At 62.2% G+C, this 12,077-nt stretch overlaps 1 protein-coding gene across 1 annotated transcript in view; it reads left to right on the forward strand.

Moving 5' to 3' along the window:
- The window catches only part of LOC306657409 (dynein axonemal heavy chain 17), a 100,307-nt gene that overhangs the window by 50,348 nt on the left and 37,882 nt on the right, over positions 1 to 12,077 (forward strand). Inside the window, exons 27-37 of the mRNA XM_079133365.1 lie at positions 1,625 to 1,782; positions 2,150 to 2,288; positions 2,453 to 2,680; positions 2,878 to 3,015; positions 3,961 to 4,093; positions 4,779 to 4,906; positions 5,665 to 5,813; positions 9,339 to 9,621; positions 9,714 to 9,887; positions 10,328 to 10,535; positions 10,897 to 11,062. Of these exons, the coding sequence (XP_078989491.1) occupies positions 1,625 to 1,782; positions 2,150 to 2,288; positions 2,453 to 2,680; positions 2,878 to 3,015; positions 3,961 to 4,093; positions 4,779 to 4,906; positions 5,665 to 5,813; positions 9,339 to 9,621; positions 9,714 to 9,887; positions 10,328 to 10,535; positions 10,897 to 11,062 (1,904 nt within the window). The remainder of the gene's footprint in view (positions 1 to 1,624; positions 1,783 to 2,149; positions 2,289 to 2,452; positions 2,681 to 2,877; positions 3,016 to 3,960; positions 4,094 to 4,778; positions 4,907 to 5,664; positions 5,814 to 9,338; positions 9,622 to 9,713; positions 9,888 to 10,327; positions 10,536 to 10,896; positions 11,063 to 12,077) is intronic.

A 12,077-nucleotide genomic window follows, 5' to 3' on the forward strand; every position in this document is an offset into this window, starting at 1 on the left:
CTCCACCTGCTGCTGGCCTCTCAGGCCTGTGACCTGTCCTGTTCCCCTCGGGGGTCACTGCTCACTTGGGGGCGTGGTCTCACCATGGGGGATCTGCCTGCAAGGCCCACTGTTCCTGGAATGCAAGGTGATGCTGGTTTAGTGACTGGGGACTGTGGCTCCTTTCCAGGCATCTGGAAGAGGACGTTGCCCTCTTCCCTTGGTGTCCCCAGTGTTGAAGGGGACGAGACTGGTTAGGTAAGCTCGGGGCTGCCAGGCTGCTTACCAGTGACAGACACGCCTGTGCAGAGCTGAGCTGGGCTCTGAGCAGATGCAAGGAGAGGCAGAGATGCCGCTCGCCCTGCCGTAGTACCTGGGGAGCGGCCGCCGGGCGAAGAGCGCTCTTCAGCAAGGGCGGCCCCTCAAAGGCCCGGTACGAGGGGGAGGGGCTCCTCCGGTCCTCGTGGCTCTACTGTCTGACGGTCTTGAGTGAAGGCCACTGGGGAGTGTCCGCCTTTGCCTGGTGGTGGCCGCTGGCTGCCTGAGTTTGCCCCCGTATGTGGAGGAAGGTTCTGGATTATGAAATCATACACAAAAGCCCCAGTGGTCCTGAGGCCTGCAGACTGCAGAGCCACTGGGCTCTCTGAGGCAAACCGAGGCCAGTCTCCTGTGCAGATCAACATGGAGGTTCCAAAAGGAAAAGGAAGGGGGGCTGTCGGTGTTGACCCTCCCGACACCCCAACGCATGAGGGCTGGGCCCCTCGGGCTCACGGCCGGGGAGTTAACTCCCCTCAGTCTCTGTACGCCATCTCGGAATCTCTAAAATGGGCTGAGGACAGGTCCGTTGGTGGGACTGGAGCAAACGCAGACAGAAGCTCCCTCTCCCTGCTCCTCCGTCCACACTGACTAGCAGCCCTGGGACTGGATGGAGCCAGTCAGGCAAGAACATGGGCCACCAGAGACCCAACCCATGGCAGGGTTGGCTGCCTCCTTGGGGAGCCTCCTCAGGGACCAGCCTCCCTGTCCCCAGTGCATTTAGCAGTGTTTCTGCCCCATGCCAAAGTCGGTGGACAAACCCCAAAATCATGCAGAGCCTGATTGAAGTACTGAATATTTGCCGACACAAATGGAAACAGGGACAGGAACAGAACGACAGGAGGGGCTTGGTGCAGGGGAGGGGTCCCAGACCTGGACTGCTGTGCAGACAGCAGGGAGAAGCCCCAGTGCCCCTGGCAAAGGGCTCTCTCTGCTCTGGGTGCAGCCGTGGGCCTCGGGCGCCCCCCAGTGGTGACTCAGAAGTTTGCAGCCACTTTCTCCAGTTTGCAAAATCCAAATGCAGACCAGATCCCTGAAGTTCTGTATTTAACATGGTAAACGGCAGCAGATGGTCTCAGAGACTCTGTGACATAAAGGTGGCCACTGAGGGACCTCCCAAGGGGTCACCGCCAGAGTAGGAACAGATTCAGAAAGGACTGGAGCCGGAACAGTACTCGGTGAGGAAGAGGAGCAAGCTGCTGATCCGCAAAAGCCTGGATGCCTCAGAGTGACAGGAGCTGCCTCAGGTCACACGCTCTGTGGCGCTTCACCAAGTGACCCTCGAAGCTGGGCATTGCCATGCTGACGTGTCTGTGCACCAACCGTTTAGGTAAAATGTGTCCAGGATGCAATTCGGGCCAAGAAAAAGACGTTCAACTTCCTGGGAGAGATGATAAGACTGATCCCCACCGTCGGCATCTTCATCACCATGAACCCGGGGTACGCGGGACGCACGGAGCTGCCCGAGAACCTGAAGGCCCTGTTCAGGTGTGTGGCCCTGGGGAAAGGGGAGCAGTGGAGGAGGAGCAGGGGCTGAGCTGGGGACGGAGGCGATCAGCTCCTGGGAGGGGGACCGGCAGGCGGGCAGTAGGAAGGGCCCTTCTTCCAAAGCTCCGGGTCCTGCTGAGGTGAGAGTCCCCAGGGAGACTCACTGGCTCATCCACGGGGCTCAGGAGAGTGAGTGGTGAGTGCAGGGCCGGGGTCACTGGGCAAGGGACAGGCGAGGTGGGGAGGGCAGCTGGGACCTGGCTCGGCCCTGAAGGTGGCCAGTGCAGCAGCCTGCTGGGCGGGGTGCAGTGATCTGCCAGGGAAGGGCGTGTGTGGGGGAGAAGCCTACAGCCACATGACCCCCCAGGCCCTGCGCTATGGTGGTCCCCGACTTCGAGCTGATCTGTGAGATCATGCTGGTGGCCGAGGGCTTTCTGGAGGCCCGCCTGCTGGCCAGGAAGTTCATCACACTCTACACCTTGTGCAAAGAGCTGCTGTCCAAGCAGGTGTGTGCCACAGGGTCCTGGGGCTCGCAGACGGCCTGGGAGGGTGTCATGCGTCCCACGGCCACGCCGGCCTCCGTCCCGCCCCGCTGGCCCCAGAGCCACCCTGGGCCGGGCAGCACCGGCTGGCCAGCCGGGGAGGTGCGTTCACGGCCGCCTGCCCGCAGGACCACTACGACTGGGGCTTGCGAGCCATCAAGTCCGTGCTGGTGGTGGCCGGCTCTCTGAAGAGGGGTGACCCTGCCCGGGCAGAGGACCAGGTGCTCATGAGGGCCCTGAGGGACTTCAACATCCCCAAGATCGTGACCGACGACCTGCCTGTGTTCATGGGGCTCATCGGGGACCTCTTCCCGGCTCTGGACGTGCCTCGGAAGCGAGACCTGAACTTTGAGAAGGTAGACGGTCACTCCTGGGCCGGCAGCTAGCTGGCCAACGCAGCTCTGGGGCGGGCAGCCCACGGTCATCCACCCGAGCGTGCCCTGCACCTCCCCAGGCAGCCGCCCTCGCCCCCTTGCCCTGCCGGCCCCACACTCTCCCTGCCCAGGCCCAGGCGGAGCTGGGACGGGGCTCTGGGCAGCGGCCTCTCGTGCAGGTCATCAAGCAGAGCGTGGTGGAGCTGCGGCTGCAGGCGGAGGACAGCTTCGTGCTCAAGGTGGTGCAGCTGGAGGAGCTGCTGCAAGTGCGGCACTCGGTGTTCGTCATCGGCAACGCGGGCAGCGGCAAGTCCCAGGTCTGCGCGCGGCTCGGCCGGGCAGGGCGGGCAGGGCAGGCGGACGGGGCACCATGGCATCCCGGTCCCCAAAGAAATGCCTGGGCCAGGAAGGAGGAGGGCACCCGCAAGCTCTGGTCCACCCAGGACACCCGCCCCTGTCACAGGCCCCGCCCACGCCCGCGGTCCCCGGCCAGGGCCCAAGCAAGGTAGAAAGTGACATCATGAATATCTGTGACCCTGGGAATTTTAGCCAGGCAGGTGGTCAGTAGGGTACTCACAGGACCAACTACTAGGCTGCTATTAAAAACCATTTCCAGGGCTGGGGAGATAGCTCAGTTGGTAGAGCGCTTGCCTTCCATGCACCAGGCCCTGGGTTCAATACCCAGTACTGGAAAAAAAAAAAAAAAAAAACCCATTCCTGGCTGCCGGGGACACAGCCCAGTGGTGAGCCCTTGCCTAAGCACACACCAGACCCTGGGTTCAATCCCAGCATCACAGAATTCAAAAATAAATTTAAAAATCATTTCCAAAGACGAATAACATGGGAGAAGCTTGCAGCAAGTTTTTTTTTTTTTTTCCCCAAAAGGCAGAAACTTTAGAAATGTTTAGAAATGTAGTATCTACCTCAGAACGCTTTCTCTGGGTTCAGGAATTGTGGGTGGCTCTCTTCCCTCGAGGACTTTGTTTTGCTTTGCTCTTTCCCACGAGCACATACCACTTGTGTAAGGAAGAAGAAACGAACGTGGATTTGCCCGGACCTGAGCTTGGTCCAAGGGCTCTCGTGGTCTGCACGGGGGACGGGCCCCTTCACCCAGCCATTGTCTGGGCTGCAGACTCATCCCCGCCCACCCCACAGCACGCCAGGCGCAGGGAACTCCTCACCACTCACAGGAGGGCATCCCACGCTGCCTGTGTGTCCTTGCGCAGGGGACATCAGGTCACACCTGACACCCCCCCGGCCAGGTCCTCAAGTCCCTCAACAAAACCTACCAGAACATGAAGAGGAAGCCGGTGGCCGTGGACCTGGACCCCAAGGCCGTCACCTGTGATGAGCTCTTTGGCATCATCAACCCAGCGACCAGGGAGTGGAAAGACGGTAACTGGAGGTGTAGCCTCAGGAGCAGGCTGTGGGGGACCTGGCCACCCTGGTCCTCTGGCTGGTCACCAGGCTCCCTGCAGTGGCAATCACTGAGGCTCTGCCTGGAGAGGGCCCTCGACAGGCCTGTGGCCAGTGGGACCACACACACACTCGGGCAGGGAAAGGGCCTCTGAGGACAGGGGACCACCAGACGGGGAGGGAGCCAGAGGTGAGGGGAGGGTCCCGAGCCTGGACAGGCAGGCTGTGTGAAGGTCACACCTCTGTCCCTGGGCTCTGGGAAGGAAGCTCCTCCCAGACATGGTTCCGTGGGGTCTGTGCCCACGGGGACCTGCCCACACCTCCCTCATCGGGCGCTTCACGGCTGGGAGCTGAGGGCTCTGGCTGGCCCCTCCCCTGCTCTGCCTCCTCCCGCTGCCGGGGCCCCTGGGGTGCTGGGGACAGAGGGTGGGAGGCTGAGGGCACAGGGGACACAGGCAGGGCCTGGCGTGGGGAGAGCAGAGGGAGCAGCTGGGGCAGGGGGAGGAGGGAAGTGAGCCGCTCACCTCCTGTCCAAGGGCCTCCATGTCCCCCCAGGGGACAGGCACCCATGAGAGACCGAGCCAGGCCAGAGAATGCCCAGGTGAGTGGCCCAGAGTGCCAAGGGCCCTTTGGCCTTTGGATGTAACCCATCGCCTCCTCACAGGCCTGTTCTCCACCGTCATGCGGGACTTGGCCAACATTACTCACGACGGCCCCAAGTGGATCGTCCTGGACGGGGACATAGACCCCATGTGGATCGAGTCTCTCAACACTGTCATGGATGACAACAAGGTGAACCGCCCCAGGCCACCTTAGCAGGGGCGATGAGGTCAACCAGCCACGCGCACTTGGCCCTGCCCAAGGCCGGCACCCAGAATGGGCACAAAAGTCACAAGTGACAGAGGCCACCTGGTCACCGCACAGACGGAGGACGCAGTTCCACGTGCCCTTCCTCCGCGAGTGAGGATGGGGACAGTGTCCTCCAGCTTGTCCCTGGCACACGGAAAGGCCGGCTGGAGGCTGGGGAGGAGAAAAGGGATTCAGATTTATCTGGAAGCAGTTTAGGATGATTCTTAGCCGGATGCAGTGCACACACCTGTGATCCCAGGGGCCCAGGAGGCTGAGGCAGGAGGATTGAAAGTTCAAGGCCAGCCTTAGTGAGGTCCTAAGCAACTTAGCAAGACCCTGTCTCAAAATAAAATATTAAAAGGGCTGGCGATGTGCTCAGTGGTAGGGTGTTTGCCTAGCATGCAGGAGATCCTGGATCCCTCCCCAGCACCAGGGAAGGGAGGAGGAAATCATCCTCATCGGGCAGAGGGAATGCAAGAATTTCTGGGGGAGGCAAGGGCCGTGGTTTTGGAGGGGACGTTTCTATTCCTGTGCAGGTTCAGAGCTGTCCCCTTGCCAGGTTGGGAGCGGGGACTGGAGGCTAGGAAGGGCCCAGAGGACGGTGAGACCCCGTTCAGGGTGGGCACGCGTGGCTCTCCATCTGCTCCTCCTCGTTCTGGGCCCCGGCGGGATGGTGCTCTGACCTTACACGGGCCTTCCAGGTCCTCACCCTGGCCAGCAACGAGCGCATCCCCTTGAACCGCACCATGAGGCTGGTGTTCGAGATCAGCCACCTGCGGACGGCCACCCCGGCCACCGTCTCCAGAGCCGGGATTCTCTACATCAACCCGGCAGACCTGGGCTGGAACCCGTGAGTGGGGTCTGGCTCTCCCGTTGCCACCGTGGCAGGGCACCGGAGGTGGGCCGTCCTGTCCCCCGTCCATCCGTCCATGCGACAGAGGGCCAGTTCATTCCTTTCCTTCTCCTTATAACTGCAATGCCTGCTCTTGCTCTCGTGGTCAGGGCAGTGAAAGGGCGAGGCAGGGACATGTTTAGTAAGTGACCCGAGTGTGCAGTGAAGCCACCTCGTCTGCACAGAGAGCTGGGGCCCCGAGCTCCAGGAAGGGGGAGCAGCTCGGCCCCAGGGAGTCCTCCAGGGGACGAGGTCAGGGCTGCACCCACGGCAGGGGAGCCCTGGAGGTGGACAAAGTCCAGGTCAGTGTCCCGAGCATCCCTGGCGAAAACCAGCACTTACAGGGATGTGGAGGGGGTGGGCAGGCAGAGGGGGCCTGTGACGACCTGAAGATGAGAGCCGGCCATGCTGGTGGACGATGGGCGATCACAGGGGAAGGAGAGGGAGACACGGACTTAAGAAATGCTTGAAATCATGAGAAACTGCAGGCTCGGTGCTGGGCAGGAGGCAGGACTTCCCACCTGGACGCGTGGCCAGGGCTGGGCAGAGCACTGGAATTTCAGGGCACCCAGAAGTGACAGCTTAGAGCAAATGACCTGCATCAGCCCAGGTAGAAACCTAGTGGTGTGTCCCCAAACCAGAGGCTACTGGGAAGCACCTCGATGGAAGTGGCGTCTTACCCTCCATCCGCCCCTCCCACCCTGGTTTCCGCACACACTCTGTGCTGGACCCTCGCGTGTTCTACACTGGGGAACTGGATTCTCCAGGAAGGATGAGGAGTGAATAAGAGACGTGCCTGCTGGGCGCGGTAGTGCACGCCTGTCAACTCAGTGGCTCAGGAGGCTGAGGCAGGAGGATTGCAAATTCACAGCCAGCTCAGCAAAAGTGAGACGCTAAGCAGCTCAGTGAGCCCCACCCCCCAAATAAAATACAACGTAGGGCTGGGGTGCTGCTCAGTGGCCGAGGGTTTCTGAGTTCAATCCCTGGTACCAAAAAGAGAGGGGGGTTCCTTTTCTGAGGAACGCTGACCCTGTGTTGGGGAGGCAGAGGAATCCAGAGATCCTGAGATGGGACACACCCAGGTCGATGAGGCCCCAGAAGCCGGGGAGGGAAAACCTCGGGGAGGAGGTCAATAGGCATGTGTCCAAGGACATGGGGCTGAGGACAGGAAGGCTTGCCCAGGACCTGATGGCCAGGCACACCCTGTAACTGCAGAGAGCAACTTGCAGGAGGCTGGGCAGAAGCCAGGGAGGGGCTGCAGGGGACTGGCGGGGAGCCCTGGAGTGAGGTTCTCTGGAACGGAGGCCGGAGGCCGGGGCAGAGCGGGGGCAAGATGGAGGGCGGTGCTGCAAGGCGAGCGCTGTGCTCGGGCTCAGGGAGCAGGCACGGGTGTACCTGGCGCACGCAAGGCGGGGAGGAGAAGAGGTGGGGGGCTGGCACTTGATCCCCTCCCTACCGGACGCCCCACTGCGAGGGAGGCAGCTGGGTGAGGCCAGGGCTCAGGAGGAGAAGGGAAGAGAAAAGACGGACTCGCAGCTGACCTGCAGGGCTGGGAGCCACTGAGGCACCATCGTGCCCCCTTGTCCAGCAGCGCCTGCCCAGGTGCAGGAGCGTCCTGGGCTGCCACCACGGGGCCACACCCTGAGCGTCCACTCACGGGGCTGCAGACCCGAGGTCCAGGCAGAGGCAGAGCTGGCTCCTCCCGAGGCTCTGGGGGAAGCTCGCCCCAGGCTCCCTTCCCGCTTCTGTGGCCACTGCGGCCCTCGGCCTCCTTGGCTGGCAGAGGCTGGCACTCCCACCTCTGCTTGGGTCTCCACACCCTCTCCAGCGTCCGCGCCCACCCTCCTCCGCACAAGGGCACCAGGCACCGGGTGTAGGGCCCGCCCCAATCCAGGATGACCTGCACTCACCATGTGCTCTCGCTGAGGTCTTGGTGGACATGTCTTTGGAGGGATGACCATTCTGCCCCTGGGGCACACTGAAGCTCTCAGGGTGGGCACAGGACTGGGCACAGGGACTGTGGTGAGGTGGAGCTCCTGAGACAGGCGGTGGGACAGGAGGCATGGAGAGAGGCGGAGCCGGCATGGGCAGAGGTGGACAGGATGCAGGGCAGCGCCGGTGGCCTGCTGGAGAGGAGCCCTGAGGTGGATGAGAAGCAGGCCCAGGGCCAGGCCGCAGGACAGCCCTCCCGGGCTGCTGCGGGGGAGGCAGGACACCACAAGGCCTGACGTGCCCAGCTGCTTCTGGGGCAAGACAGGAAGCACCACCCGTCTGGGAAGCCCAGCAAGCGTGCACTCCAGCAGCACTGAACGGGGCTGGCCAGGCAGTGCCGCGGCCCACGGCACCCTCAGCCAGAGGGCGAAGCCGCCCTGCAGAGCGGCACCGATGTCTCGCGAAGACACCTGGCCGAGGAGTGCAGTCCTTCACTGTGCCTGGCAGGGGACCCGCGGGCTTGGAGAGACAGCCAGGTCAAGGTGCAGCCGGCGAAGCTTCCAGCCCTCAGTTCCCGGTCTGGCAGGGTTAGGGTTAGGGACAGACAGGTGGGTGGGGGCTGCCTTGGGCAACGCGAGCTTCCTGCTTACGCCCCGGGCATCCTGGAAATGACGCGCTGGCTGAGCTCACCGGCCCTCGGGGAGCCGACGCTATTTGCGCTCTTAGCAGATACTTACTTGGCACTTACCAGGCTCCCTTCTATGAGCATTAGAGACGGGCCCACGCATCCTTGCACAGGGGCTGATGTAAACATGGCCTGGTCACTGATGAGAAAGCTGGACGCAGGCCTGTGGAGAAACTTGCCTCAGCTGCAGCTGGCCACAGTTCAACCCACTCAACCAGGCAGTCGGGCTGCAGCACCCATGCCCCACACCACTGTGGCAGGGAGGGATTGTGTACCAGGCGACCCAGGGGCTCCTCAGGGGACTCTTCAACTGAACATGACAAATTCATGTTAACCAACTGAAGCCAGACAGCCACACACTCAAGTCCGTAAGCAGGTGCTTCAGGCATAGCTGGGTCCAGAAGTCCAAATGACAATGAGATGCCCCTGCTCTCCACCCCCCAGCCCTCCTCCTCTCTCCCTTCTCTTCCTTCCATCCCTGCTTCTTCCACCCCTGCAGGTGATGTCATGAGTGCTTTCTCCTCTCTTGTCTCCGTCCCAGCCCTCAGTATGATCTTTATGTGGGGGCAGAAGCTTCTGTGTAGTGGCAAGAATGGCTCCCAGTTGCTCTGGGCTTACCGAGCACCCCCAGCCAGCAGTCAGGGAGAACACTGACCCCACTGGCCCAGCAGTCTCATCAGACCCTCTGAGGGTCTGCAGCAGCCCCAAGGGTACCCTTGTTTGGACCCACACAGGAGTAGCCAGGCTGCCCTGCCTCTGTGGCCACCCCAGAATCATGTGGAAGGACATGGTGCATTTGCCACAGGGAGACCGCTGGGTGGACCCAAAGCAGCAGCCGCTGACACCCAGGCTGCCCTGTCTCCCAGGGTGGTGAGCAGCTGGATCGAGAGGCGCAGGGTGCAGTCAGAGAAGGCCAACCTGACCATCCTCTTCGACAAGTACCTGCCCACGTGCCTGGACAAGCTGCGCTTTGGCTTTAAGAGGATCACGCCGGTGCCCGAGATCACCATCCTCCAGATGATCCTGTACCTGCTGGAGTGCCTGCTCACCGAGAAGAACGCGCCGCCCGACTCCCCCAAGGAGCTCTACGAGCTCTACTTCGTGTTCGCCTGCTTCTGGGCCTTCGGTGGCGCCATGTTCCAGGACCAGGTGACGGGTGTGGCAGGACCCCGCTGCCGGAGCCCGGTCCAGCCCCCGCTTAGCTGGGTCTCATGTGCGTGTGTGCTTTTGTCTTTCAACAGCTGATAGATTACCGAGTCGAGTTCAGCAGGTGGTGGGTCAATGAGTTTAAGACCATCAAGCTGCCCTCTCAGGGAACAATTTTTGACTACTACATCGATCCAGACACCAAAAAGTTCCTGCCATGGACAGACAAAGTGCCCGCCTTTGAGCTGGATCCCGACATCCCGCTGCAGGTAACCCCAAAGCAGAGGCTGGGAGCAGAACTCGGGTCCCACCCACATGCTCAGGCACCTGCCCAAGTGCAACCAGTCCTCCCCAGTAGCCCTCCTGAAGTGACGCAGGGGAATTTAGAGGTCTGGCGAGAGCCGGTGACCTACTGGGATCCCAGTGCTCTGGAGGCAGAGGCAGGAGGATGGCAAGTTCCAGGCCAGCCTCAGCACCTTAGTGAGGTCCTAAGCAACTTAGCAAGACCCGTGTCAAAAGAAAAAAGGGCTGGGGGTGTGGCCAATGAGAAAGTGCCCTGAGTTCAATCCCCGGTACAAAAAAAAGAAGAAAGAAACTCTTCAGACGTACCCACTAGTGAGGAGGAGCTGCCTGGTTTGCGTCTGAGGCAGCTCCCCATGCCCTCTGCTCTCCTCCTCTCCCTCTGGTTCCCCTGCCACTCCGACCCCAGGCCTCTCTGGTCCACACCACGGAAACCATCCGCATCCGCTACTTCATGGACCTGCTCATGGAGAAGTCCTGGCCGGTGATGCTGGTGGGGAACGCCGGCACTGGGAAGTCGGTGCTGATGGGGGACAAGCTGGAGAAGCTGAGCACAGACGAGTACCTGGTGCAGGCTGTGCCCTTCAACTTCTACACCACCTCGGCCATGCTGCAGGGTGAGGGCCCGTGGATGCAGCATGCCGGGTCCACAGCTGCCGCCCCCATCCTGTCCCGCCTCCCTGCTGGCCTCTGGCCAAGGGGACAAAGCTGCTGGTCCCTGGGACTGACACGGGCCCCCCTCAGGTGGTGGTCCCAGCTTCCTGCCACTCTTGCCTCCTGGGTTCTGTTTGCTCTGGGGCTGGGGGGAGCCCAGGCGCCATGGTGACCCCTGCCTGCTTCCCTCGGGGTCCCCTGGAGGACCATTCCCTGGGCAGCTGCATTCGGTGGCCATGACCCTGGACAGCTCCCACCGGCTTTCCTCCCTGAGGCGGGTAGGGCGCAGGACTGGGGCAATGGTGGATCCCCTGCCCTCCCCAGGGGTGCTCGAGAAGCCCCTGGAGAAGAAATCGGGGAGAAACTACGGACCGCCAGGCACCAAGAAGCTGATCTACTTCATCGACGACATGAACATGCCGGAGGTGGACAAGTACGGGACAGTGGCGCCGCACACCCTCATCCGACAGCACATGGACCACGGGCACTGGTGAGGCGGGCCGTGGGGCGGAGCCAAGGGCTAAGGGTGGGGCCGTGGGCGGAGCCAAGGGCTGTGGTTAGGGATGTGGGGCGGAGCCACCAAGCACTGCTAAAGGCTGTGGACAGCAGGAGGTGGAGCCACGGGCCAGCAGAGGGCAGAGGCCATAGGGCAGAGGGCCACAGGGTCAAGGGCCATGGAGGCCATGGCGTAGAGTGCAAGTGGTAAAACCGCAGAGGGTTCCCGAGACCCCTGGGCGCACCAGACAGAGCGCCACGTCTTTGGAAAGATCAGGATCTTCGGTTCATCTTCTCTCTCAAGGTCAGCAGGTAGCCCAGGCCAACCCGGGTGGTCCGATACCAAAGGCACCCAGAGGCCAGGCAGCGGTTCCAGGAGCCGGCCGAGGGCTTGGGCTGCCTGCTCCAGGTCCGGGCCCTCACGAGTGGCAGGGCCAATGCCAAGGCTCGCCTTCCCCCCTGAGCAGCACGGCGCACAGAGCTCCCGCCGTACCACCTGCAGGACTGCTCTGGAGCCGAGGGCGCTGCAGGCCGGTGTGTGTGGACGCGGGTGAGAGGGACTGCGCCCCCGGGAGCCGACACAGCCAGCCACGGTGGTCGCTCCCGCAGGGACTGTGGGCAGGACATCTCCGAGGAACAGAAAGTGGTGTGGGCCGGGAAGTTGAGGGCACCAAGACAGGAGTGGAAAGTGGGAGGAAGGTGGGGCCAGCAGGCCCCTCAGGGGTTCTCCATGGGGCTTAGGAGGGCTCAGCTGTGCCCACCCAGGCCCCTTCCAAGCCCTGGGAGTGGCCTCACACCGACAAGCACTCCAGTAAAATCTGCTGAGATTCTGGTGTTCTTCAAGAGGGCCCCCAGGTGGCTAAGCACCGGCCACACTGGGTCCATGGCTGCCCTGGAGATGAACCTGAAGGACCTTCGGTGGGGGGGTCAGGCCTGAGTTTTCAAAGGATTCCTCTAGAGTTTCAGGTCCAGGTGGCCCCGTAATGACAGGCAGGCGTGTCAGGAACAGT

The sequence above is a fragment of the Sciurus vulgaris genome (genome assembly GCF_902686455.1).
Source record: "Sciurus vulgaris genome assembly, chromosome: 3".
In the NCBI taxonomy this organism is placed as follows: Eukaryota; Metazoa; Chordata; class Mammalia; order Rodentia; family Sciuridae; genus Sciurus; species Sciurus vulgaris.